Source organism: Odocoileus virginianus, chromosome X (assembly GCF_023699985.2).
Source record: "Odocoileus virginianus isolate 20LAN1187 ecotype Illinois chromosome X, Ovbor_1.2, whole genome shotgun sequence".
In the NCBI taxonomy this organism is placed as follows: Eukaryota; Metazoa; Chordata; class Mammalia; order Artiodactyla; family Cervidae; genus Odocoileus; species Odocoileus virginianus.
This window is the reverse complement of record NC_069708.1, coordinates 7,089,540-7,116,451: the sequence shown is the minus strand read 5'-3', so window position 1 is coordinate 7,116,451 and position 26,912 is coordinate 7,089,540. Positions and strand designations below refer to the sequence as shown.

At 37.3% G+C, this 26,912-nt stretch overlaps 1 protein-coding gene across 7 annotated transcripts in view; it reads left to right on the top strand.

The window, feature by feature from the left end:
- The window catches only part of DMD (dystrophin), a 2,261,655-nt gene that overhangs the window by 1,693,507 nt on the left and 541,236 nt on the right, over positions 1 to 26,912 (top strand). For all 7 annotated transcript variants that reach the window (XM_070462101.1, XM_070462106.1, XM_070462102.1 and 4 more), the window contains one exon: positions 10,309 to 10,463. In XM_070462101.1, coding sequence (XP_070318202.1) covers positions 10,309 to 10,463 — 155 coding nt within the window. The remainder of the gene's footprint in view (positions 1 to 10,308; positions 10,464 to 26,912) is intronic.

Below are 26,912 nucleotides of genomic sequence, written 5' to 3'. Positions count from 1 at the left end.
GTGGAAGCAACCCAAATGCCCATCAACAGATGAATGGACAAAGAAGATGTGGTACATATATGCAATGAAATATCAGTCATGGAAAGGAATGAAATTCTGCCATTTGTAGCAATGTGAATGGACCTAATATTATACTTAGTGAAATAAGTCATACAGAGAAAAGACTGTGTATAATATTATTTATATATGGAATCTAAAAAAATAATACAGATGAATACATATGCAAAACAGAAACAGACTCACAGACTGAATGTTTTCCTCTGAGATCAGAAAAAGATAAATACGTCTGCTCTCACCACTTGAGTCGTGTCCAACTCTTTGTGACCCTATGCACTGCAGCTTCCCAGACCCCTCATTCTTCCCAGGTGGTTTAGATGGTAAAAAAAAAAAAAAAATCTGCTTGCAAGGCAGGAGACCTGGGTTCAATCCCTGGGTTAGAAAGACCCCCTGGAAGATGGAATGGCAATCCACTCCAGTATTCTTAAGCTTCCCAGGTGGCGCTAGTGGTAAAGAACCCTCCTGCTCATGCAGGAGATAACAGAGAAACAGGTTCGATCCCTGGGTCAGGAAGGTCCTCTGGAGTGGGAAATGGCAACCCACTCCAGTATTCTTGCCTGAAGAATCCCAGGGACAGAGGAGCCTAGTGGGCTACAGTCCATGGGGTCACAAAGACTCAGACAAGTGAAGCAAAGCATTCTTCTGTTCTTCTTCTTTACCACTTCTATTTACCACTGTACTGAAAGTTTAGGTTGGGAAATAGGCATGAAAAATAGGTAAAAATTATCCATATTGGAAAGGAAGAAGTAAAACTATCCCTGTTTGCAGATGACAGGATCTTGTATATAGATAGTTCTAAGGAATACACTACAGCTGTATAAAACTAGTAAATTAATTCAGCAAATTTGAAGGATGTTAGATCAAAATACAAAAAACAGTACTTTTTCTATAAACTGGCAGTGAATAATCTTAACAGTGAAATTCACAAAATTATTCCATTTACTGAATAAATAGCAACAAAATGTTAGGAATAAGAAAAATGGAAGACTTTTCTGTTGAGAACTACAATGCTAAAAGAATTTAAAGTTTAAGTAAATGGAAAAGCATGCCATATTCCCACATCAAAAAACTTAATATTGTTAAGATACCCATATCCCCAAATTGACCTACAGACTCTCTGTAGTTCTTATCAAAATCCTCATTGATTTTCCTATATAAATCAACAAGTAGATCCTAAAATTCATACTGAAATGCAAAGGACAAAGAATAGCAAAAGTAACCTTGAAAAAAACACAAAGTTGGAGGACGCACAATTCCTAATTTCAAAGCTTACTAGAAAGCTAGTAATCAAGATGGTGTGGTCCTGACATCAAGATAGATATATAGATCAATGAAATAAAATTGAATATTCAGACTAAATCCTTGAATTTATAATCAATTGATTGTTGGCAAGAGTGCCTAGACAATTCAAAGGAAAAAGCATTTTTTGTTCAAAATTTCATTCTTGCATCACTGAATTATCCACATACAAAATAATGAAGTTTGACCCTACCTCAGACCATACAGAAAAAATAATCTAAAAATGGATCTTAGAGCTAAATATAAGAACTAAATTATTACAACTCTTATAAGACAACAAAGGAACACAATGAGTTAGGCAGTGTATTCTCTGAAAAGATACCAAAAGCCAAAGTGCAGAGAAAAAAATATATAAATTGGACTTCATCAAAATTGAAAATTGTGTGCTGCAAGCAATATTATAAACAGAGTGAAAAGGTGACCCACAGAATGAATGAGAGAAAATATTTGCAAATCATCTATCTGATAAGACTCGTATGCAGAATACGTAAGGAACTCTTAAACCTCAGCAAGAACAAGAAAGACTCAATCATAAATCAGCAAAGGATTTTAAAAACATTTTTTCAAGGATGTACAAATGGCTGATAAGCACACAAAGTGATGGTCAACATCCTTTGTCATAAAGATAATACAAATGAAAACCACAATGAGATACCACTTCATACACACTAGGGTCACACTTGAGTAGGTATGTCAGTCAGGATAGGCTAAGTTACGCCACACTAACAAACTATCCCCAAATCTAGAGACAACACAAAGTTTGTGTTTTATTCATCTTATATGTCAAGTGTAGATTCACAAGGGCATTCTACTTAGCTTACTCAGGGACTGCTGCTGATGAGAGCAGCATCTTGATACATACTTCCAAGATCAAAGAGTCAGGAACACAATGAATGAAGCCATTTACTCTTAAACTGCCTGCCTGAAACTGGCATGTAGACAAAATCAGTTATTACTATCCACAGTTCAGTGGGAATGCAGATATGTGATCATCTGGTATGAAAAAAAATACAAAATGTTTATGAACAATAATGTATGTAGTGTACCACAGTAGGCTCATGGGATTTGAAAATAGCCATGGAGATGCTACTTTCTGGGAATGTGTCCTCTGGTGTTCTATCTAGAATCATTTCTACCCAACCAAATCCACACCCTCTCAACCAGACTTCTCTTCAATGCCTGGGGTAGCTGGGTGATTTGTTCATTACAACACTGCTTCAGCCTTTTAATAAAGTCAGCAAATTAAAGAAAGAGCACAGATAAAGAGAATGCTTTCCAAAATGTCATAATGAAATTAAGGTAATGAAGCACTTGGAGGGCTCTCCTCCCTTCTTTTTGTATAAAACTGATTCCAAAGAAGCTGGAAGAGAAATGGGGCCTGAAAGTAACGAGGGGGAAAAATAAATTGTATGCCATTAGTTTAATTATAAAAATTCATTACATGAAGCCATGTAAGACAGAAAATAATGGAACTCTAATGGGTTGGCCGATAACACATTTACTAGCCTGCTCTCAGCTTGTAGTCATTGTGAGAAGGACAAAAAAGTAGCAACTTTGGTATGTAGTCCTCAGAGCTGTTGAAAAGATGAATCATGTCCAGTAAACTGGAAAATGAGGGCTGTTTTCTCAAATTGTATCCCCGTATAGACTGTTACTTTCTGAAACAGTGTTGTTTGGTAATGTCAGAGGTTTAATAGATGAGTCTTGAAGTTAATTGGTGAAAGGCTTTACCTTTGAAATGGCTACCTTACAAATATTTTAACATTTCTATTATATATCCATAAAGAGATTTTATAGGTCATTTTAATTCACACAAACAAGAAAGAAATTGTATTTCTTTTTCCCAATAAATATGTATAGAACATTAATTCATACTCAGGAGTAAACTGTTTAGTGATTTTTTAATAAACTAAATGTGTATTTTTTGCTTTCTCTGTTTGGCAAGGTGTTACTTTATTATACATAATAATTTTCCAATCATGCTATAATCATCAAGGAGACTATTTTATATTCTTCAAAATCCAATTATAATAAATCCACCCATCTTCCTTAAATTCTTTTATGTGGAAGCATATCTTCTTTAAGTAGATTGAACTGTGAATTTGAAAGCCAAGAAAACTACATTTTTGTGATGTCTCTTTCACTGACAAGCTATGTCACCTTCATCAAGTCACTTAAACTTTTAGAGGTTTTGCATAAGAGGAAGGTGTTGGAGGAAGAGGAGTCCCTTCCAGGGCCCAAGAGTGGGCTCTTATCTAACACTTGGAAATGAATTGTCCAAGAAGACACCTGTGCTGACAAAGCAAGAGACTTTATTGGGAAGTGGAGCCTGAGCAGAGAGAGCAGGAGGGTAAGGGAACCCAGGAGAGCTGCTCTGCCACGTGACTCATGGTCCTGGGTTTTATAGTAATGAGATTAGTTTGGGGGTTGCCTCTGGCCAATCACTCTGACTCAGGGTTCTTCCTGGTGGCATGCCCATTGCTTAGCCAAGATGGACTCCAACAAGGAGGATTCTGGGAGATTGGTAGGACATGTGGCCTCTCCTTTTTACCTTTCCTGAATTCTTCCTGTTGGTGGTGGCTTGTTCTGTGTTCCTTACCAGGACTTCCTGTCCTAAAATGACTCATGCAAATGGTTACTATGGTGCCTGACCAGGGTAAGCAGTTTCAGTCAGTATTCCCCTCACAAAAGGAGACAGAGGAAAGGAGGTAGTGAAAGATGAAAGTGGATATTTATGTAAGAATCATATATTTGAAGGAGAGGTCATATACCCATGGAGGGACATTTGAACTGTCTTGTAGGTAACAGGGAGCCATTGAAAGGTTTAACAGAGGAGTAATGTGGTTAGTATTTGTGTTCAAAAAAGACTGCCTGAGCAGCTATCCAAGGATGGAAGGTCTGGTTTGAAAGTAAAAGGAGGGAACCAATAAAAAGGTTATTGCCAAGTGCAAGTAAGAGGTGATGAGGGCTTAAATTAAGGCAATAGCCATGGAGGTAGAAGATTTGGATATAAGGGCACATTGTGATATATCTTTTTTGTGGGTATGCTCCAGCCTCCTTCACCAGCTGAGGATCAACCTACACTACAGGAGAAGAAGGTTGGGCTAGGGACAGAATCTTCATGAATGCCACATTTAAGGGACAGGCAGAAAAAGGAAAACTTGAGCCTTAAGGGTATAGAGAGGACACCCAAAAAGAGAGGGTCAAAGAAGGATAGAGCCTCAAGAAGGACAGAGCAGTCAGTAGCACCAGTCGCTGTCTGGAAATCAAGTAAATAGGAACCTAGAACTTTCCACAGACATTGATCATTGCTGACTGAATTAGTTAACTATTTTTGCAAAAATGCGGCATGATGACCTCACGATGCTATTAGCATACAACCATAAGCATGTATTTCTTAAGTTTGCAGCTTGTCTGGGTGACTTTGCCGCAGGTGGCAGGTTAAGTAGAGTGTCTCTCCATCACATGTCACTCATCCTTCTCCAGTGATGGGCAGGCCAGCCCACTACACGTTAGATAATGGCAGCTGTGCAGAAGGGCCAGCCCCAATGCAGAAACACGTTTTCAGGCTCTGCTTGTGTCATGTCTGTTGACATCCCACTAGGCTTAGGCAAAGCAAGTCATATGGCCAAGCTCATTGTCAAGGCCGGGAAGGTCAGTTGTGGCTTTTGTAGCAGGAAATTCAAAGTCACACGGCAAAGGGCATGGATACAAGGTGGGGTAAAGAACTGAGGTCAGTAATCCGATTTGCCACAGTGACTTCTTTCAGAATAGTTTTACTGAGGTGGCAGTGGCAGAAGCCTGATTTTGATGAATTGTGCAGTGGCGGGAATGTAATCAAGTGGAGGCAATGAGTGAGTGAGTATTCGCCTTTTGAGGAGCTTAACTGGGAAGGGAAAGAAAATGATAGCAGATTTTGTTGCTGGTTAAAGATGGGGAAGAGGCTCATGTTTGAAAGCTGTGCAGGAAGATTTTGCAGAGAGGAAAGAGGCCAAAAAGACAGAAAAGGGAGTACATGGAGGAATAGGAGGAGGAGTGTCAAGTTGGAGGAAACTGTCCTTCAGCACAAGTCAGCTCTTCCCCTGACACTGGAGAGAAATTTACGCTTGATGTTAAATTGTGTGTACTCAGTCATTCAGTCGTGTCTGACTCTTTGCAGACTGTAGCCTGCCAGGCTCCTCTGTTCATGGGATTCTTTAGGCAAGAATACTGGTGTGGGTTGCCATGCCCTTCTCCAGGGGATCTTCCTGACCCAGAGATCGAACCCGCGTCTCCCACATTGGCAGGCAATTCTTTACCACTGAGCCACCGGGGAAGCATATGGAGGGGGTTTGGTGGATACACAGTGCAGATACACAAGGCGCAGTGCCCGAAGAGAGGCAGCCAAAGGGCAGAGAAGATTTTCTATATTTAAATTTGTCTTGTCTTGCCATAAAATATGAGTTTTATTTCACACAAGCAATTTGATTTTGATTTTGAGCTCATAACACACCTAAGGCATAAGTAGTATAAGGAGCCCCATCCTGTTTTACAGACAACAAAGCTGGAACCCAAAAGGTTGAAGGCTTTAAGATCAAACTACAAGAAAATGGCCAGTCCAGACTTCCTGGGAAGATGCCTTTTCATTAAGCTGCATGGCTTTTCATGATGTTCCTTTGAGTGAGAGCCATTAAAACTTTTTAAATCAAGTTCATCTAAAACAAACCCGAAGTTCATTTGTGGGTGAACATCCCAAAACACATTTGATAAGAAAACTTAAACAATACTCAACTTGAAAGTTTTAATTGTAGGTCTGCATACTCACAGCTTCCCAGGTGAGTCAGTGGTAAATAACATCACCTGCCAATGCAGGAGATGCAAGAGATGTAGGTTCAATCCCCGAATCAGGAAGATCTCCTGGAAAAGGGCATGGCAACCCACTCCAGTATTCTTGCCTAGGAAATTCCATGGACAGAGTAGCCTGGTGGTTTCCAGTCTATGGGGTCACAAAGAGTCGGACACAACAGAGCACACACACATGCTGCATACTCACATTTATCTTCGAAATTAAAGGGAGTCTTTTAGAGGTGCGGCATTGTAGACAATATCTATGAAATAGTGGATTCCTTTCTTTCACTGAACAGAGGCTCACTGTGGTGGCTGTAGTGTGGTTCATTAAAAATAGCAGTAGCAGTAATGTTAGTAGTAGTAGTGATTATGATTATAGCTAATACTTTTTTAATGCTTTGGGTATACCAGGCACCACTCTGTTTTCCCTGGATTTTGCAAGTTCATCCTCATATTAATCTTTCAAGGTAATAAATACTGTTAATATACATATTTAATAAAGGGGAAACTGAGGCACAGAGAACGTAATTAATTTTCCCATCTGTCACATCATTAGTAAATGATCAAGTCAGGATTCAAACCCAGCAGACTCATTCTGTTGCCCAAGCTCTTAAATACTCTTTCCCTTCCTCCTTTGTTTTCTCCCGTGTTGGGTCAATATTCCTAAAAAGAGTTCTGACAAAGAAAAAAGAGAAGGTAAACATTAAAAAATTTGTATACTCAAAATTCTTGAATTCAACTTGTGCCATAATCCATGATCATTTTTTCTGCCTAAAATACTGTGTAAATACAGAGCACATATTGTAGCAGCATCATATGAGGTTTGGATATGAAAATTTCTTTCCTGGTTGGTGACACAGTCTTATAAGAATTGAGCATTTTCTATTCTTCATAGAAAACACACACACACACACACACACACACACACATGCCTTCAAAGTCATCTTTTTTTATAGGCTCGTGCTCATAGTAGTTTAAATTTCTTCATACACCATGATCACCACACAATTCCCTGTAGAGTATACCATTGTAAATGGAATTCAGAAGTAAAAAGAATGTGTGTGAATTCCATTGTATTTTTGAATTTACACTTCTTCCGTGGTCTGGCTTTGTCCCAGGACTGAATTTCACAGTAGTAGGCAAAGCTGGTCAAGGTCATTGTTCAGGTTGTGAATGACACTTGGCTAAAGCCCAAGGTGATCAACATATTAATACCTTAGGAGGAAGGGAAACCAGTCTGTTCTGTCTTTAAGGGAGAAAAGGGTGCTGCCTTGAGAACCTTTGAGTTTAGATAAGGGCCTAAGCCCTGTCAATGTGAGTCAAGGTCAGTGGGATTTTTTTCTTTTTAATCCTACATCACAGCAAACCCTGAGCAGTACGTGGTGAAGGGCAGCGTTCAGTCAAGATTTCCTTAGGTATAAAAATTTAAATTTCAGTGTGAATACAAATTTGAAGCAAAATATATGGCCTGTGTATTCTTCTCTTTCAAGCATTAAAGCATACCAAAAAACTCTGGTTTGAAGTCAACCCTTACTGTTTTATTACCTTTTCCTATGAAGTCTCTAATTAAATTTTACCCTGCTATGTCCTTCAAGATTCTGGAAAATTCTAGCATACTTTTCAACTTCTATTTTTGGTATTTTTTATGATATGTAGATTCAAACCAAAGAATATATCTCTTATATCTAAACTTTCAAGTAGCAACCCATGAGTGAGAGTTGACTTCCAAGTTTGACTTTCCTAGATAAAATAAATGATTTTAATTATACTTAGTAAAATTGTAATTAGTGTTTTATATTACTAAGTCTCTGGGAGGAGGAAATGCCAGCCCACTCCAGTATTCCTGCCTGAAAGATCCCATGGACAGAGGAGCCTGGTGGGCTACAGTCCAAAGGATTGCAAAGACTTAGACACGACTGAGCAACTAATAAGCATGCACACATTGCTAAATCTCTACAGATGTACTCTGATGTTGGTTCATAATAGATGTTTCTTTAGCATTTGCATTTTTCTTCAAAAGGAATTACTTTACAGAAAGTTAACTAAGTTATCGGTGTCAATTTTGTAGATTCTTATGCTGCCATTTAGAGATTTAATAGATGATTGATAATAAGCTCATCTTTTAAGCTCTGAATACCATCTTCTGGATAAGGGCCAATTTGTTTTTCATATCTTAGTGTACATTACTTTTAACACTGTAGATTAAAAGTGGCTTAAGTGAAGAGGGAAAGGGGAAAAGGTAATTTTGTACCATAGGAAATTTCTAGAAAGGCAAAGTCTTTGGTGTGTGTGTGTTTTACCTCAGAAAGGCTTTCGTTCAGTGTGAGGCTATAAAAGTGGAAAAGGAGTTTATAAGGAGAAGCGGGTGTTACACAAAGTTAAATTTTAATTACTTTGTAGTACAGTGAATATACTCTGTGCCTTTAAAAATTGTCTCTCTTTTTATAGCAAAACAGTGATACTGGCTTTAGTTGGTTGCTGCTAGTTCAGTTATCTGGGTCTATTTGCTGTTTGCAATAAATGCAATTATTTTGTTTGATTCTAGAATAGACTGTTCTAATTAACTGAGAAATGCCAGATTGTATACTGACTATACAGTTTCAAGGAACAGGAGTCTACTCAAATATACTGAAACTATGCTGAAAGTACTAGCATTTGATTTTTATCATCATAAATCATATTAACATAAAAGAATGCTTATTAAAACAAGAGCAATTACTCTTTTCACAAACAACACTTAGTTTCAATTTTCTCTTTTCCCCTTCCAGTTCATGTCAATGTACTTACAGATTTAAGAAATACAGTGAAGATAGAAATTGTGTTCTGTTTTTGTCCTTAGGATTTCTGTGCACATTTACTGCATATTAGACCATTGGGTTGATGTATTGTCTTATTTTAATGTCCTCTCATTAAACATTGAAATCATTTCTCATTTTTTACTATCTTAGTTAATGAAGATCTTTATTCCTATAATGCATTTCTTTTAAATATTTTACTAGGACAAAATATTAAAATTAGATTATTGAGTCAATGGGAATAAGCATTTGTATTTCACTTGATATATATTGCCAAACTGTCCTAATAGATACCATTCCCAGAAATAGTATATGAATGTGCTAGTTTGGCTACAGTCTTTCCAGCTTTGGATTTTATTTTTTTAAACTTAATTGGTGTCAAATTGTAATACTCTATGTTTTTCATTTATTGGAAAGTTGATTTTTTCTTTTTCTATAAAAATAGCTTTTATTCTTTCTCTTGTTTGAATTTCCTGTTACTGTTCCTTTGTACATTTAACCCACCATGTTGGATTTGGTATAACTGTCTTAGTAATTTAATAATACTATAATGTTTACAAGCCTCTCCCATGCATTTGAAGCAATGTTTAATAGAAATGTGGGGTTAATATGCATCCAAATGAGCCTATCATTGTTTTATTTCTTTCTTTGGTATATGATATTTCAAGTGATAAAATAGTGATACATGCTTTGATAATACTCAATTGTTAAGTGTAATAAAAGAAAACATAGATCATTTGATTTAGAAAAATTTATATATTTAAATTTTTATTCTGATTTTAAAGTAGAATAGTTGTAAGTATTATGAATAAGCCGATCCTTTAAAGAAGTTCAAAACGAAAATAACAGCATTTTTTTTTTTTGAAGCTCAATATTTTCTGTATGCAACTTTAGTTGAGTGCCAGTAGATGGCACTAATTACATAAACAATTCAACAAGTTAATGATGGGGCGGGGGGATACATGTGCTATTTTTTTCTGTTCAAATTTTGGTATATGTCATATATTCAACAATGATTTGGGAGCTTATTTTTATAGTTTGTTCTCTCCCATGATAGAAAGACAATGAAGCCAAGTTTGTTTCCAATTAGTTGCTACTAAATTGAAATACCTGATATTGAGTATTGCTCAAGATGCTGCATTTGAAAACTTTTGTCATGAAATGTGGGTTAGCTTATACTGTCAAGATTGACTAAACCACACAGGGTCAGTGAAAAGCAGTCATGCAGACATGCTCTGACCCAAGGATTCAGAAGTTACTTATGAGAAAGTCCAACTAGAGATTTCAGAGAAAAGTGACATTCATTCTCTTTTTCCATGTGCATCTATAGCAGTTGGCCAAAGACCTCCGCCAGTGGCAGATAAATGTAGATGTGGCAAATGACTTGGCACTGAAACTTCTCCGGGATTATTCTGCAGATGATACCCGAAAAGTACACATGATAACAGAGAACATCAATGCCTCTTGGGCAAGCATTCATAAAAGGTATGGACTCCATTATTTCTAAAACTATTTGCTGACTTCCATGATGGTGTGGTGACCCTGGGTGGACAATGCAGATTTGCTTTCCCATCCTGCTAACCTGGGGCTTGCAAGGATCCAAGATGAGAAATGCCAACTAAACTCACATTCTTTCTGAAGTCCTCTTTTTTTGTTTTAAAGATGAGGGACCTGAAGACTGGTGAAATCAAATGACTTACCCACAGTCAGAGAGGTAGTGACATAGCTGTGCAATTAGACAAACACAAAAGATGGATTTGTAGGTAAATTAGCCATTTATCGGTCTGCTTTGAGAACTCTACCCAAAGAAATATTGTTCTACTCCATCACAATGCATATTGCCCCATCTTTAATCTGACAAGGAAGTCATTTGGGGGCTCATGATGGAGTTACAGCTACTGATGGTGCCATCATTGTATCTCACTCTGCATGCCCAATGTGAAAGTGTGTGCAGTGTAACATGACTCATAATTTCATTTCCCATTATATGCCTAATGGCAATCAATGGCGCTTAGAGACACCATCTCCTCAAACTAGGTACTCTCTCTTTATTATCCAGTCTTAACCCCTTGGGCTTTTCTTTCATTAGCATTATCCTAATTATATTAATAAAATTATAAACAAAAGCATGAATTATGTAACTAATTGTTAAATTAATTATATTAATAAAATTATAAACAAAAACATGAATTATGTAACTAATTGTTAAATGATTGTCCTTCACATTAGTCTAAACTCCCTAAGAACAAAGGCTATCTTTCTTATTTGACATATCCTGAACCAGGTGATCTAGTAGGGAGCTGGTAAACATTTGTGTTTTTCTAACTGAACTGTAGCTGATGTACAGTATTATATTAGTTTCTGATAAACTACCTAGTAATTTGACATTTGTACATATTATGAAATGATCATTATGATAAGCCTAGTAACCATCTGCCCCCATACAAAGTTATTACAATGTTATTGAGCATATTCCTTGTACTGTATGTTATGTCCCTCTTGCTTATTTATTTTATAACTGGAGATTTATACCTCTTAATCCCCTGCACCTATTTCACCCCTTTACCTTCTCTTCCCTTCTGGCAACCACCCATTTGTTCTCTGGCTATATGAGTCTGTTTTCATTATGTTTTGTCTGTTTTTGTTTTGTTTTGTTTTAGATTCCACATATGAGATCAGACAGTATTTGTCTTTGTCTAACTTATTCACTTAGCATGATACCCTCTAGATCCATCCATGTTGTCACAAATGGCAAGATTCTGCTATTGATAGCTGAGTAATTTTTCAACCTAGACAGCAGATTAAAAAGCAGAGACATTACTTTGCCAACAAAGGTCCATCTAGTCAAAGCTATGGTTTTTCCAGTGGTCATGTATGGATGTAAGAGTTGGACCATAAGGAAAGCTGAGCACTGAAGAACTGATGCTTTGAACTGTGGTGTTGGAGAAGACTCTTGAGGGTCCCTTGGACTGCAGGGAGATCCAACCAGTCCATCCTAAAGGAGATCAGTCCTGGGTGTTCATTGGAAGGACTGATGCTAAAGCTGAAACTCCAATACTTTGCCCACCTAATGCAAAGAACCGACTCATTTGAAAAGACCCTGATGCTGGGAAAGATTGAAAGTGGGAGGAGAAGGGGATGACAGAGGATGAGATGGTTGGATAGCATCACCGCCTCAATGGACATGAGTTTGAGTAAACTCCGGGAGTTGGTGATGAACAGGGAGGCCTGGTGTGCTGCAGTCCATGGGTTCACAGAGAGTCAGACTGAGCGACTGAACTGAACTGAAATTGCATTTTTCACTGACCCAAAAGAATCTGCGATTTGCCAAGATAATTTAACTCATGCCTCTAAAGTTCTTCCATGTTTCCTTCTCAGATACATTCTACAAAAATTCATCCACTTGTGTAGTTTCAGCCTGCTGATGACTATCCATTTATACCATTTGCAGCTGAGAGTCATCTTTCAATTTCAGACCAGCATATCCAATTTACTTCTTTTTATTGTGATGTCCCGTAGGAACTTCGAACTTAATAGCCCCAAAGCTGAACTCATCTTTGTCCTCTTACAACCTCTTTTTCCAGGTGCGACCTGCTTCTCTTCCTGCTTCTCCAGGTCCCAGTGTCAGTGCCATTTCCTCCAGGAAGCCTTCCCTGACTACCAACCCCAAAGCCTATACTCTTTTGGCCCTCTGTTATTGTGCTTATCTCACTACACTGTCCTTAAGTGTATACTGGTCTTAGTTTCTAAGGAGAATGCTTACTCTGTGAGGGTATACACAGTGGCTGTTTATCAACTGTATTACCTAGCACTTAGCTTGACACACAGTATCTCCCCACAAAACATGTTTTGATTAAATAGGGAATTGAACAAACAAAAAAGAAATAACTGTGAATGTTCTGGTGTGCCAGTAACTCAACAAAGAAGAAAAATGTACCTGTTAGGATCACTTTCAGTTTCCAGTAGCAGAAAACCCAAGTTCACTAGCTTACCTGATGGAGGTCTATTTCTGTCACTTAGGAGATGTTCAGAATTAGGTCTATTTCTGTCACTTAGGAGAAGTTCAGAATTAGGCAGGTGCTGACATGGGCACAGTAGCTCAGCAATGTCAGCCCCAAAGTCTCCTTGCTCTTCTTGGCATTTCGTTCAGAATATATGCATTCCAGCGGGAGGAAGGGGCAGCAGAAGGGGCACTGCTGGTGTCGAGAAAACACAGCTTTCCCAGGAACTTTTGAGTTAGAACTATGCCACCAAACCACCTCCGGTATCTAGGAACTGGGGTTGAGCCAGCCAATAGGGAATGTCTGCCATGAAGGGTATGAAAGGAAGAAACTGATTCACTGTCATGGTGGAGCTGGGCAGCATGAAACTCCCTGGAGAGACCACCAGTCAAATCCGAGTAAATACAGTACATTCATGTAGGTCATATGTTCATGCACAATGCATGCTTGTAGGATTGTCATAGCAGTGGCCTATTTGGGTTTGGTGTTGGTTCTGGTCAGTGTGAAAGGGCACGAGAAGAGCTGGATTCTCTATTGGCTAATGATACCTTTACATGGGAAGCTCACATTCTGTGTACGCTGTATGTGTCACCGGCACAGATTAAACCATATTTTACCCGACTCCATCTTCTTATATCTTATACCCTTATAGATTGTATGCTAGATAGTTGAAGAACAAGAAAACTCTTTATGTGATTTTTTGCATTTTGACCTTTTTTATCCAGTATCTCACCCAGCTAAACCCAGAAGTGAAGGAACATCACCAGCATCCCCTAGATTGGTGATGTTCAGTAGGGTAGCCACTAGCCATAGGTGGCCATTTAAGTTCAAATGATTACAATTAAATAAAATTAGAAATTCATTTCTTCCAGCTCATCAGCCACCTTTCATGTGCTCAGGAGCCACCAGTAGTGAGTGGCTTCCCCACTGAACAGTGCAAAATTGAACATTTCCATCATCACAGAAAGTTTTATTGACTGTCCGGCTTTAGATCATCTTTGTTTCCATTTCCCCTATGCAGTTTAGCATATATATGTAACAACTGCATACCATATTACTTCAAAAAAAGTTTTTGGCATGTTTTGTAAATGAAAAGTATTTCCTTTCAAAGTGGTTCATGTTATTCCATTTCCTTGCTTGTACCTTCTCCTTCTGTTTGTCCATTTTCTAGAGTTGATGTTTAACATCTCAAAAACTACAACTCTCCCAGAATATAAACAGTTTGACTTTTGCTGTTAATCTGATAAACATAATTTTAAAGGAAAAATTATTGATATTTGGGTTTAGGGGAAAAAGTATGTCATGACTTTGAAAAATATCTGTAACCAAGACTTCTTAGGTAGGAGAAATGTGTTGAAAACATCCTGATTACATCATTTCCCATGGTTCCAGTTTTACCACTGAACACTGATACGTTGCCTGCACTGAAAATTTCCATCATATAGATAAATATATGCAAAAACTTTGTTAATTTGTAAGCCTATGTAAAGCAATAAAATCTTTACATCATTTAAAATTTTTGAATGTTAAATAAGGTACAAAAAGGTATAACTCAGAAGAACTTTACTTTGGTATCATATACTGGCAAGCTGTAGTTCCAGACATAATCAAAAGCAAAAACAAGATAATTTTGTTTTGTAGTTTAGTGTTCAATTTAAGTTTATTAATTGGTCAGAGGAATCCTCAAATTCTATACTGACTTTGATGGGACCTTTAATTACGATTTTATATAGAGAAGTACAAATAGCCACATGGACCTAAAATGACTTAATCTAGCATTCATGAATAGTTTTTAAAAAGCTGCTTCTCATGTAAATCCTGTACTTTAGCAATTCATAACAGAACATAGATCATCATTGTGACATGTGTAGGAAAATATTTTGTTTCCCTGATCATATGCCGTATAGAGTCCATGTTAACGTATAAAGCCAGAAATATGGGCTTTTGCGAGTTCATTTCTTTCCCTTCAGTCTCTGTGAATAGATATGAATTGGTGAATAAGATAATATTAGATGTAATATTACATATTATTATGAGAATCCTCTAAGGATTAGATTTCAAGGACTGCCATCTGGCTGATGACTTTATGATGACACTGTCATGAGATTTCATTTCCTTATTTCTATTCCAGGATCACTCTTTAAACAAGAAATGAGCATTAACTCTGAATTGTCTGTCTGCAGCTATAGGAGGACTTCTCCAGCTACCAATCAGCAAGGAGCAAACTCATCAAGTAGAGGGGCTGGTACTAATACCAGCAGGTTCAGCATGACTGGCAGTCCTTCACAAAAGCTCCCAGATACCTGAGAAATCTCTCTAGGTTCTAAGAAAGATTTAACATGTATTTGTGTGCATGTATAAGTGTGTATATGCATATTCATGAATATATATGCACATATACTATACCTAAAATAGTATCTCAGCATTCTCCTGTCCACTTTAATAACATGCTTCAAATGTTAATAATCACAATTAAAAGTTGAGAATCTGAAGGATTATCATCTGTGTTCTTCATCTTTGGCAACAATGAAGCCCTTGGAAATCACTCCTTGCTTCTCTATTTCTAGGTCTTTTTTCTTTTTCACTTTAAAGAAGGAAGAAAAGGGAGAAAAAATTGAGCCCTATATTGTGTGCACCAAAGAGCTACTGTAACTGAGTACTGGATCTCTTTCACATCTTTCAGCATGTTTTTTTAGTAACCATTCTGCTTTCTTTCTCTGGGATTTTCAATTTCTTCTTTCTTCTTGCTTCTCCCCTTCAGCCAACCATCATGTCAAGTTTCCCTCATCCTAAAAGAACTTTTTTAGGATACCAACGTTTCTATTCAGCTATCCTTGTTTCCCCCTTACCATCAAAAAATTTTAAAGCAACAACTGACATTATTATTTCCTATTCTTCAGTTTCCAGTTATGCTTTGACCCACTTCAATCTGGCTTCCCTCACACTACCACTTTCCTGAAGCAAGGACTCATTAAGATTGTCAAAAAATTTTGTAATAGCTAATTGCCCTGTTTTTATTTATCCATCTACTTATTTTAACCTTGGTTCAGTTTATCAACTCTACTAGTTGAAACTTTCCCTTCTTTGAGTTCCAAAACAATATTATTTTGCAATTCTTTTATTTCTCTAGTAATACAGTAAGCATGAAGTGCTTGGTGCAATGCCTAGCACATAGTAAGAGCTCAGTAAATGTCATCTATCACAAGCACTTTAAAAATTTATTCATTCAGTGAATATTTTAGTGCTGGTTATGTGCTCAGTAGGCTCAGTTCTTGGTCCAAGGTATACAGCAGAGAAAAGCCCTCCCCTAATGAAACTTACATCCTGGGAAGGAAGTGAGAAACAGACATTAAAAATTAAAACAGTTAAATGTATGGAATATAAGACTGTGATAAGTACAATGTGGAAACATAAAGAGGGCAAGCAGTTGAGAATGTGTGTATGAGTGAGCGTGTGGTGGAAGGGAAGGGTCATTACTTAAGTATGGTGGTAAAGAAAGATCTCAGTAAAAGCGTGAGGTTTAAGCAAAACCTAAAGAACCTAAGGAAGTGAACCCTGTAGATAGTTGGAAGAAAAACAGTACAGGAGGGTTCTAATAACTGGAAATCCTCTGAGACAGGCGTATGCTTGGCTGGTTGAAGGAACCTTAACAAAACCTGTATGATAGGAATGGGTCAAGCAAACAAGAGTGCAGTGGACGAGGCATTCAGAGAGGTGAGAAGACTCTGATTACACTGGGTCTTATAGGCTTATAGACCCCTCCACTTTTGCTTTTACTCTGAATGAAATGGGAGTCACTGGAGGGTTTTGAGCAAAGGAAGAGCATCTTTAACTTCTCTGGCCCCTCTGCAATAACAGACTGAAGGAAAGCAGTGAAACCATTAGGAGACTATTGTCATAATTCATTCAAAAGACAACTGTGATTTGGACCAGAATAGGAGAGGTGAATGGTAAGAAATGGTTGACTTCTATGATATTTTAGGACACAGCCCAAAAGGTTTTGTAATGGTTTAGATTTAGGTATGGAAGAGAGGCATCAAGGAAGACTACGGAGTTTTTAGCTTGAGCAACTGGAAGATGGGAGACTCACTGAGATGGAGGAGGCTCTAAAAGTAACTCATGTTTTAGGAAGAACATGTGGAGATGTCACTTTTGAAATGTCTATTAAGCATCGAGGTGGAGATGTGGTGTAGATAGCTGGCTATAAAATCTTAAGTTCTAGACAATGATAGGGACCCAAGATACAAATCTGGGAGTTGTAACAATATTCAGTGTATACTCTCTTTGCTGTATACAACCTTTAAATCCTAGTGTTCCATTCTTAAATCTCTCTTTTATTTCTCGACACACATTTCAACTACCTTTCTCTGTCAACTTCAGCTACCATGAAGACTCCTCAGTGTTTTTTCCATCTCACATCTTTGTCCTCTTCTCTAGAACTATACTTCCAGCCACCTCCCATCTCCATCTGCATTAACTACAGGCTCCAAAATGTCTAAAGTAAAAGGCTTTATCTGCCCCTGAAACAATGCGTGTTTCCTGTGTTTTCAGGGAAAGCATAACTTAATTGCTTGATTGTCTTTAATGCTGGAAACTTAAGAATTACCTTCTACTTTGTCCTCCCTCTCTCTTCTCTAATACCTGTATTAAGTTGGCTTCTAAATTCTGACTTCTACTGCAAAAATTTCTCCTAAGACTAATGCCTTTTCTTTATTCTTCCTCATCACCTCATCCTAAAACCTCTTCATATTATACCTGGTAGATTGTGACCGTGTTTTCTCTGTGCTCCCAACCATTGAATCTCTACACTCTCTTGGTATTCACACTGCCCCAGAGTTATTTTCCTTAAAACTAATCTTCTGATTTCCCTTTCCTCTTAGCACTATTTTTTTTTTTTTGCCTCTTGAAATCTGATGGATGATATTTTCGTAGGTGATATATTCCCAAAAGTATGCCCCAATTTTTCCGAAAACAGAAACAAACAAAATTGATTTATTTTCAGGGAAGAAAAGCAAATAATACCACAATGTGTGCTTGTTTGTCAGTTTGTTTATTTAGCAGAGGGACAGACATGCGAACTTCATAAAGTAGTCTTCCACTCTGTCCACAAAATGCTGTCCTTTCTCAAAACATTTTTGGAATCCTTTTCTGGAACTCCTTGGGGACTGTTTTCTGATCTTCAGAAGACTGTTATATTATTGTGTAGCCACACCTTGTGTTTGAGGTAACAAACACTATACTCACTAATTGTTTGTGTACTGAATGAAATGAAGCAATTCATCAGATATTGGACACTAAGTGGCTTTGGATTATTTCCAGAAACTTAGAAGATGAAGATTTGCTGCTGCCCTCTAAGCTACATAAAGAATATGATATGATGCTAACAGGAGATTTGTTGAAAACATGACTTCTTCTTAAGTCAGAGACTGCCTATTATATATTTGTAGCATGTTACGGTCATAAATATTAATGCTACAAAGGACCCTAAAGCCACCAGTTCAAAATTCTCAATTTAGAGTAGCCCTATTTTTAATCCCTCTCATGCAAAATATACCTTCTAGTCAATTTTTAGGACTAAAGGGGATTTGGTATATTGAAAAATTCAGTCAATTAGCAACTCTTCCAGGTACACTTCTTTTGGCAGTATGAGGACATTTCTCTAGGCTCTTCAAGACAGAGTTGTATATATAGTTACAAGGCACTATGGTTTTTATACTGCTGAGACCCTGTCTTCCAAATGATTATGAAGCATAAGAATTCTCGCCATCTCACAATAGGATAGTGTTTATAATACCTGTAATGCAAACCTTGGGGCTCTGGGCCAGGGAGTGTCGTGATCCATGCAAATCTAAAAGGTTCATTGTGGCAACTGCCTGCTTCGCTTTATGTCATTTCCTTTAAAGCAATTAGAATGTTTCTAGCTTGCAGGGATTGCATAAAAAGGGAGACATTTGGGATCATATCATTGGTGATTTACTGGTGTGGAAAATTACCTAGTCGTGTAGCCAAGTAGCTGTGTTCGTTTTAACCCAGTCCTGCAGTCCTAAACCAGGCCCTCCAAGCACACCAAAATACATGCTTACAAATGCCTCTTCATACCATTTACCCATGAAATGACTCTAAAATTTTTTTAAAAAGACATAATTGTTTCCTAAAATGAAGTTATAAGATGCCAGCAGACCTTTCTTTTCTTCATTCATTCATTTAATATTATGGTGTCTAAAATTAAAACAAATGAGTGAAAGTTTCACTTGCTTCATTTAATTGAACCATTAATGTTAACAACAGCATCCATTATATTACTTTTCAATTATATTTGCATTTTTCATTGTCTCCACATCACTATCATTCTCAAAGTCTTTAAAATATTCAATAAAATATATAAATTAGCTGGAGTTTATTTTTAGAAAGATGAGTTATTTTGACAAATAGGTATAATCATCAGTTGATTTGGGATTTTATCTCTCCAATTCTAACAGTCATTCTAGTTTGGGGATCTTTTGGCTTCATTCAATATATAGTAGGGCTTTATTTTCTTTCTATAAACCATTAATTCATATGTATTTCTGAAAGTAAAAAATATGCAGAACATGTAGGTATTAGTGAGTTTTTATGGAATTTATCCTTTTCAACATCCTCCCCCAGAGAAGGGGGTCACTGAAGCATGTCTAGGTAGTGATCAACAGCAGCTCTTTCTCAGTCCCCTTTTACCACTTGCGAAGCATGATTCCATCCCTGACTCATTGAGGCAAAGAGCCCAGCTCAGGTTCTTTGTGTTGTTTCTTGAGCCCAGTAGATTCTGAACTCTTGGTAGCCACCACGTACTTCCCAGAGCCCATCAGCTTCATGTCTTCAGCCCTGCATTCTACTTTGTATTTCTGTGCCATTGCTGACCCACAGATCTATGTGTCTTGTTTTCTAAGCTCAGCTTGTGCCTTTTGGTTTTGTGTTTTTATATTTTACCTATACCATTGGTCTGTGTTTAAAAGTTTCTTCTATACTTTGAAACAATTTTCTCCTGATATAAAATGATATCTACTAACTGTAGAAAAATTTAAAAATTGAGAAATAGTCACCATCAACATTTTTTTAACATTTTCTTTCATAGTTTTGTAAATGTATTTTGTTTATATTTATTTAACTTGCTCCCAATTTAGTAACAGTTGAAAGCATTCCCAGATTGTTTTTTTTTCGTTTTAAAAAGCCTAACTACCTTTTTTTAGGGAGGTAATGCATACATATTATCTTTTTAAGAGAAAAAAATGGGAGGAGGAATACTTTCTTGAGGTGCATGGTGACTTATTAAATAATCAGAAACAAAAGCAGTATCTTCACACCTCCAGACAATGTTTTATGCTCTGGCCATTCTGCCTAGCATCAGTATTCAGCCAAAGAGATAAAAACTATCTAAATTTGTGGAAAATCAATTCCCCATTCAAATCGGTGGTGGGGTATTTTTAATATTTTCTAATATTCAGCTTCTCAGTTACCCTCATCAAATCTCTAATATGGTACTCATGACCATTCTGTGGCCAGCCGGGGTTTTCATGCCATAGAACATTGAAATCAAGTTAAACAGACCTAATCCAAACCCCTTTGGAGACTTGGACCTACATTTCATAGATTTATAGCTACTCATACAATTCCTAAGGAGTTATGTTTTTCTTTTATATTGCAAGTATTTTAAATCTACCTAGTGAAATTGAATTAGCTATTAAACATCAATTTTACCACAACTTCTTTTTTAAAATATTTAAATGAAACAAACACTCAACAAAAATGGTCAAACACAACTTGCATCCTGAGACAAATTAAGTAAATAATCATCATGAAGTCATAATTGTTTATGATTTTTATGTTTTTTTGGTAGCAAGACATGACTTATTAATGTTTAATATGTAAGTCATACCTAAGTTGCCTATTAAGACAGACATGTTAAAATGGCATTGTTCTTTTTAGCTGTGAGTATAGCTGCTGACCTCTACTTAGACAGAGCTGGTGTTCCAAACCAAAATCTGTGGCTCTGAGGCCTATGCTCCCTTCATTGCCTTTTAATGGATACGTATCAACTTAGAAGGAGGTTCTGGCAGCTTTTCACAGTAATCTAATCTCAGCTTTATCCTCTTCAGTATTTCCATCAGTGACTTGGATGAAGACGTAGATAGCATTCTTATCAAATTTGCCAGTGACACAAAGCAGAGAAAAATGGCAAACACAGTAGACGAGTATCAGGAGCCAGAAAGATTTCAGCAAATTGGGGTGGAAGGCTGAATATTGAAAGGTGGAATGTATAGAAGGCACAACATTTGGTTCAAGAGAAAAATAACATAAAAGACAAAATCCAGCTGACTTAAGCCTGGAAACAGGGAGAAGAAGATTCCCTGAGATGGAGAGTTGTGTGCAGAAGGTTTGTGGAGAGTGTTTCCATGAGATACATGTATAAGTATGTGACAGAGGTAACACTGGGCAGAAAGAGAAGCTACCCTGCAGCGAATCTGAGGCCTGGGGAGAGTCTAAGGGGAGATCTAGAATCTGTAGCTCCCTTCAGAGATGTGCTGAATTGAGGCAAGCGAGTTGGGCCTTCATATTCCAATATCAGCCAGTTACTGGTTCTGGGTCACTCTGTGGGAGAGGGCAACTTTGGATCAAACCTCCAGTTGAGGGCAATTTCCAGTGAGAGTGGCAGCTGTGAGCTGTTAGCAGCCAGTGGTCCTACTGAAAAGGGCGTGGGTCTTGGCAGAGCATCAGTATTGCCCCAAGTGTGGTCCCTGGACTAACAGCATTAGCGTCATCTATGAGCTTGCTCGAAATGCAAATATGTGGCTCCTACCCTAGCCTACTAAATCAGAATCTCTGGGGATGTGGTCCAGAAAACTTTTAACATGCTGTCCAGGCTCCAGGTCATTTCTATGCATATTAAAGTTTAAGAACCACTGCACTGTGTCAACCAAGAACATTCAGAATTGGGAGATAAGATGGATTTTAGTGACAATCATCTTTCCTTCTCTCTCTCTCTCTCTCTCACACACACACACTGCAATAGAGCAATAGGAAAAGAAAATTAGGGAGCTGTTAGGCTGAATCAATTCAGGCATGTAATGTAGTCTGAGAACTTATATTTCAATTTAGCAGAGAGAGGAATTTTGTGATCAAGCTATCCAAAGGTGAAACAGGCTGCCTCTTAAGGTTGTAGAAGTATTCAAGAACAGGCTGGGTGATGCCTTGGTGTGATAATTTCAAGCATCGGGTCGACATATGACTTTGACTTTAGCACCCTGATCATCACCCTCCCATGCTTTTCTTCTCTCATTTTTCCCCAAGTGAGTCTCTGCCAAACGAGTTAACTCAAAAAAGATTATATGGCCCAAAAGAAAAGTTTAGGCATTATCAGGTTAAGTCAAAGTAAACAAACTTCCATAGAACTAATCAGACTTTCATTATACTGTATGGATTATGAATACACAATGTGTGTTTGGGAATGCATGAGGAAAAGGATAGTCTATATAGCATGCATACATTCTAGAATTTTGTGAAACCAATTTCTCTAGCAGAATCTTACGGGCCACTCTAGTAACTGGGACAATACTCAGCACTCAATAAGCATTCATAAGAGAGATCACATAGCATGTAGCCCAGGCTGCCGCGTGGAGAGCATTTCACTGTATGTTACCTAAGTAGTATTCTCAAGTGCTATTAGCACAACTTTTCACTAGGGTATAAATTTATAAATTTGCATACCAGTCAAGGGAAGCTGTGTTTTCTACCTGTGGACTCTACACGTGCATATTTTCTATTATCCCTTGAATCTATTATTTTCACTTCATATTCTATTAGAAGTTTAGAAACATTGTCATGGGTGGGTGGATGGTTAGATAGATGACATAGATATAGATAGGTGGGTAGATAGATAAGGGAGAGGAATCAGAGAGAAAATGAAAGAGGAGGAGGAAAAGAAGGAAATAACTATGAAAACAATGACAGTGATGACAGAGAAAGAGAAAGATCGATTCTCTGGCACAGCATATTTGAGTCATACTGAATCTTTGTTTTCCTGAAATGTTCCACAGTGAGAATAGAAGGTAAATCATTCAGAAATCACACAAGTAATCTTGGATCCCTTAAGTAAAAGAAGTCTATCTTAGCAAATAGCGATAAGCAAGAGAGTCTATTATAATTGCTGGGATCTGCTAATATGTATTTTTTTTCCCCTGAAACAAATTCCATTAACCCTCCTTGATACTCTGTCCTCATCAACATGTTAATGACATGGGACTAACCCTTAGAGGTTTTTTTTCCCCCCACACAAAACATAATCTGCAACCTGCTAATGATTGCATTTAGCCTAACTGTAAGGTTGCTGCTGGTGACAGAAAAATGTATCCTGGCAGATAGACACTTCTAGAAGCTCAGCCAAGCACTTGGTGTGTGTGAATCAGCCTCTCACTTCTCACTTGGCAACCATTCCTGATGGAGAGACTCAATCTGCTCTGAGAAGAGGCCAGGGCTATTCAGTGGAGTGCCTGGAGAAGCACAGTCCTAGCAGGATTTTATAGTCCTCTTGGCACGCCAGTGGCTCAGGACACCTTGACCACAAGCCCTTAATCAGAAGGGCAGGGCAGCTTGCTCAGGCTGAGTTCTGCACTCTCTTGTCAAATAACAAGCAAGGAGACAGACATCTTTACCAATTGCTAGTCCACATTCTAAATGAATATAGCATTTCACACATTTGAGTTCACTGAGTCTGTGTTGCCAATTTCATTATCAAAATGTTTGTAACTCAGGAAAGGATACTGAGATGCAGAGAGTCTATTACTTTCCCAAGTTCAAAACCCCTACGTTGTGACAGTTCTGATGCAGAAATTCTTGCATTTGAAGAAAAAGAAGAAAGACTTTTTTTTTTGTTTACATTGAAGTATCATTTGTATGATCTTGGGTTCTCTAATTCAGAGGTCCCCAACCTCCAGGATCTAAGGCCTGATGATCTGAGGTGGGGCTGATGTAATAATAGAAATAATGTACACAATACATGTAATGAACTTGAATCATCCTAAATCCATCCCCACCCCAAACCCTGGTCCGTGGAAAAACTGTCTTCCACAAAACCGGTCCCTGGTGCCAATAAGGTTGGGACTGCTGCCATAACTCTTTGAGAATTTTCTCATGTAGGGTGATTTGTTACTTTTTAATATTTCAAAGAATTCTAATGCATACATATATATACACACATACATGTAAGTAATTTTATTAACTCTTTTCTATATTTGCCAGCATCATTAATATGACTGACTCCATAGAGAGTATGGAGTATTTGCCATTCTTCTTGGAAAAGCAAGTTTCTCTCCATTTTTCTTTATCTCTATTCCAAGCTTGAGCCAAATTTTGCTTTTGAAATGGGTTATCTGGTAGAGCCTCCATTCTAACTTTGAAAGAAAAGACTCAAACACTGACAGTTACATGTGTACTAGTGTCATTATTACATAATGAAAATATCTGAGGAGAAAAGACTGATATTGACCTATATTTTTCATTTTCTAATTAATCACTTTGGTAAAAATTAAGCACTCTTTTCCAGGTAATGCAATGGTTGTTGGAGATGCTGAACAAAATTCCTCTTGTATTTATATTTATGAATATATATGCTAGGAAAGTATAATAATAATATCTTTTTCTCTAAGGAGAGACATAATATTCTATTAATACTAGCTTTTGTCCCTTCTAACATATATAGGAAGAATTTTCCATACTGTTATAATTTAATGAGGGAATCTACAGAATTTTAAATTTACTTGCACTGGATTAATAACCAAGATTTTTTTAAATGTGCCTTTGTAGAATTACTATTACACACTTATTTAATACTACTATTGTGTCACTTGAGTACATATTCCACTCACAAAACAAACATGTGGTATTTTTAGTTCTAACACCAAGGCTACACCAGTACTTTTATTTTTAGCACATCATTTTTTATGAAGATTAAAATAATTATGTCACATGTTGCAAGTTTTAAGAGCTACTTTAAAATATATGCTCCAGGAAAAACATGATCAGGTGGGGGAAATCATGATGTTCATACTTTCAAATGAAAAATCAGATGCATATGTGCCAATCAAAAACACTTGATTTTTATAGGATAATGGACTACAACTTAACCTCTAGAGACAGCCATTTTTTCCTCCAAGGACTCAAACTACTTGATGATAAAGTATTAAACTTAGTCCCAGAATCTAGGTATATGATGATACAAATGTTATAAATAAGAAAGGGAAAAAGAAAACAAAAGCTTATCCACAAATTATTTGCTTCTGCTGACAACATTTATTGAAGAAAGTGCATGAGTGATATACACAGTGGTCTCTCAGAGGTGCGGAGTGGCCATAACCCGTGTTTTCCATCATTACAGCAGGGACTTAAAGAGCTGGGCTCAACTTCCGAAAGTTGCTTGGGGAGCCAGTGATTTCTAAGTAATCACTGTAAAATTTTTGAAATTAAATTCAGCAACTTCACTAACACCAAGTGAACAGAGACATCACACTCAGCAGCATGGCCATTCTGAATGGCATTCCTCTTTCCTAGAGGTGCCGTCTCATTCACTGTCAATCCTGTAAACAGGCCTCACCTCCCCTCGCCTGGATTTTATCTCTCTGTGCTCACAGGACTCATAGAGCAAAATAAGACTTGGGTTAAAAAAAAATTAACTCCCATTCTGTGGCGAGCAAGAGCAAGTGTAGGATAACTACACTTACCTGAATGAACATTAATAGGAAAGTGACCAGACTGTTCAGTAATCTACTTGTGTGGGGTTTTAAAGTGTTGTACCACCATCAGTGCTATCATTGGCATATACCTTCAAACCAACTATAGCAGATCAGTTGATTAATCACTTAGGGTCTTATTTCAGTGGCAAAATCTAAAGAGCATTTTTTTTTTTTTTTTTTTCAGAAAGCTCATGCCAGTACTAGAATAAGTCAGGCGCTTTATAACTTGGTATCCATAATTTAAGTAGTTGTCCCTCAAAGGATCTCTGATTCCATTTCCTTATTACTCTGGTTGCTGGAATTTGAAAAAACACACTGAGGTAATGACAGGCTAAAATCAAATGTGTTGATTTCATTACTAAAGCTTATCTCTGATTTTTTATTTTTGCCAAACTTTGCTATGTTTATTTTAACCTCATGATACTAGCAGCGGATGGTGGTGTTTTTAAAACCGTGACTGTAGAGTTTTCTTTAGATAATTTTAAAGAATGCTTGAGGACTTTTTTCCCCTAAAGCTCGAAAACAAACTCTTCAAATATTTAATTATTCTAAACAACAGAAAATGGGAACTTTCTTTTCCAAAAGAAAACAGAGTCTATGGAAATGTTGCTTACAATACTCAGCAGTACTCAGATTGTTGACTAATCTTAAAGGAGAAAGACATCAATTAATTCATTGAGAAGCATTAACATTATCCTTTCCCAATAATTCATATCATAAAAATTTTGGGCAAAATAATTTAGATGATGTTATAGTGAGACACGGCTGAGTGACTGAGCACTCATGTATGTATAGTATATATATAGTAAATGAATGTGTATAATAAATGAACACTCATTCAACCTTGACTTCTTTCCTACACAATGGTTAAAACTTGCATCAAAAACTACTCTTTAAAAATCTATCCTAAATCCTATATAAATATAGCTGCAGCTAAAAAAAGTATTATCTCTTCTTTAGGGATATCCAAAAAACTAAGTATGTTCATAACGTGGTTTGTCTTAGAAGAAATGCTCACCTTTGGGTGAATAGGGATATTTGGGAAAAATAAAACTTAAAGACGCACTGCCTTTAATATGCCTCCTCTCTCGTTATTTCTGTCACTTCTCTGTGCTCCTGTCCACATCTTTGCCTCCCTTACTCCCTATTCCTTTTGATCTCCAAGCCTCCATGGT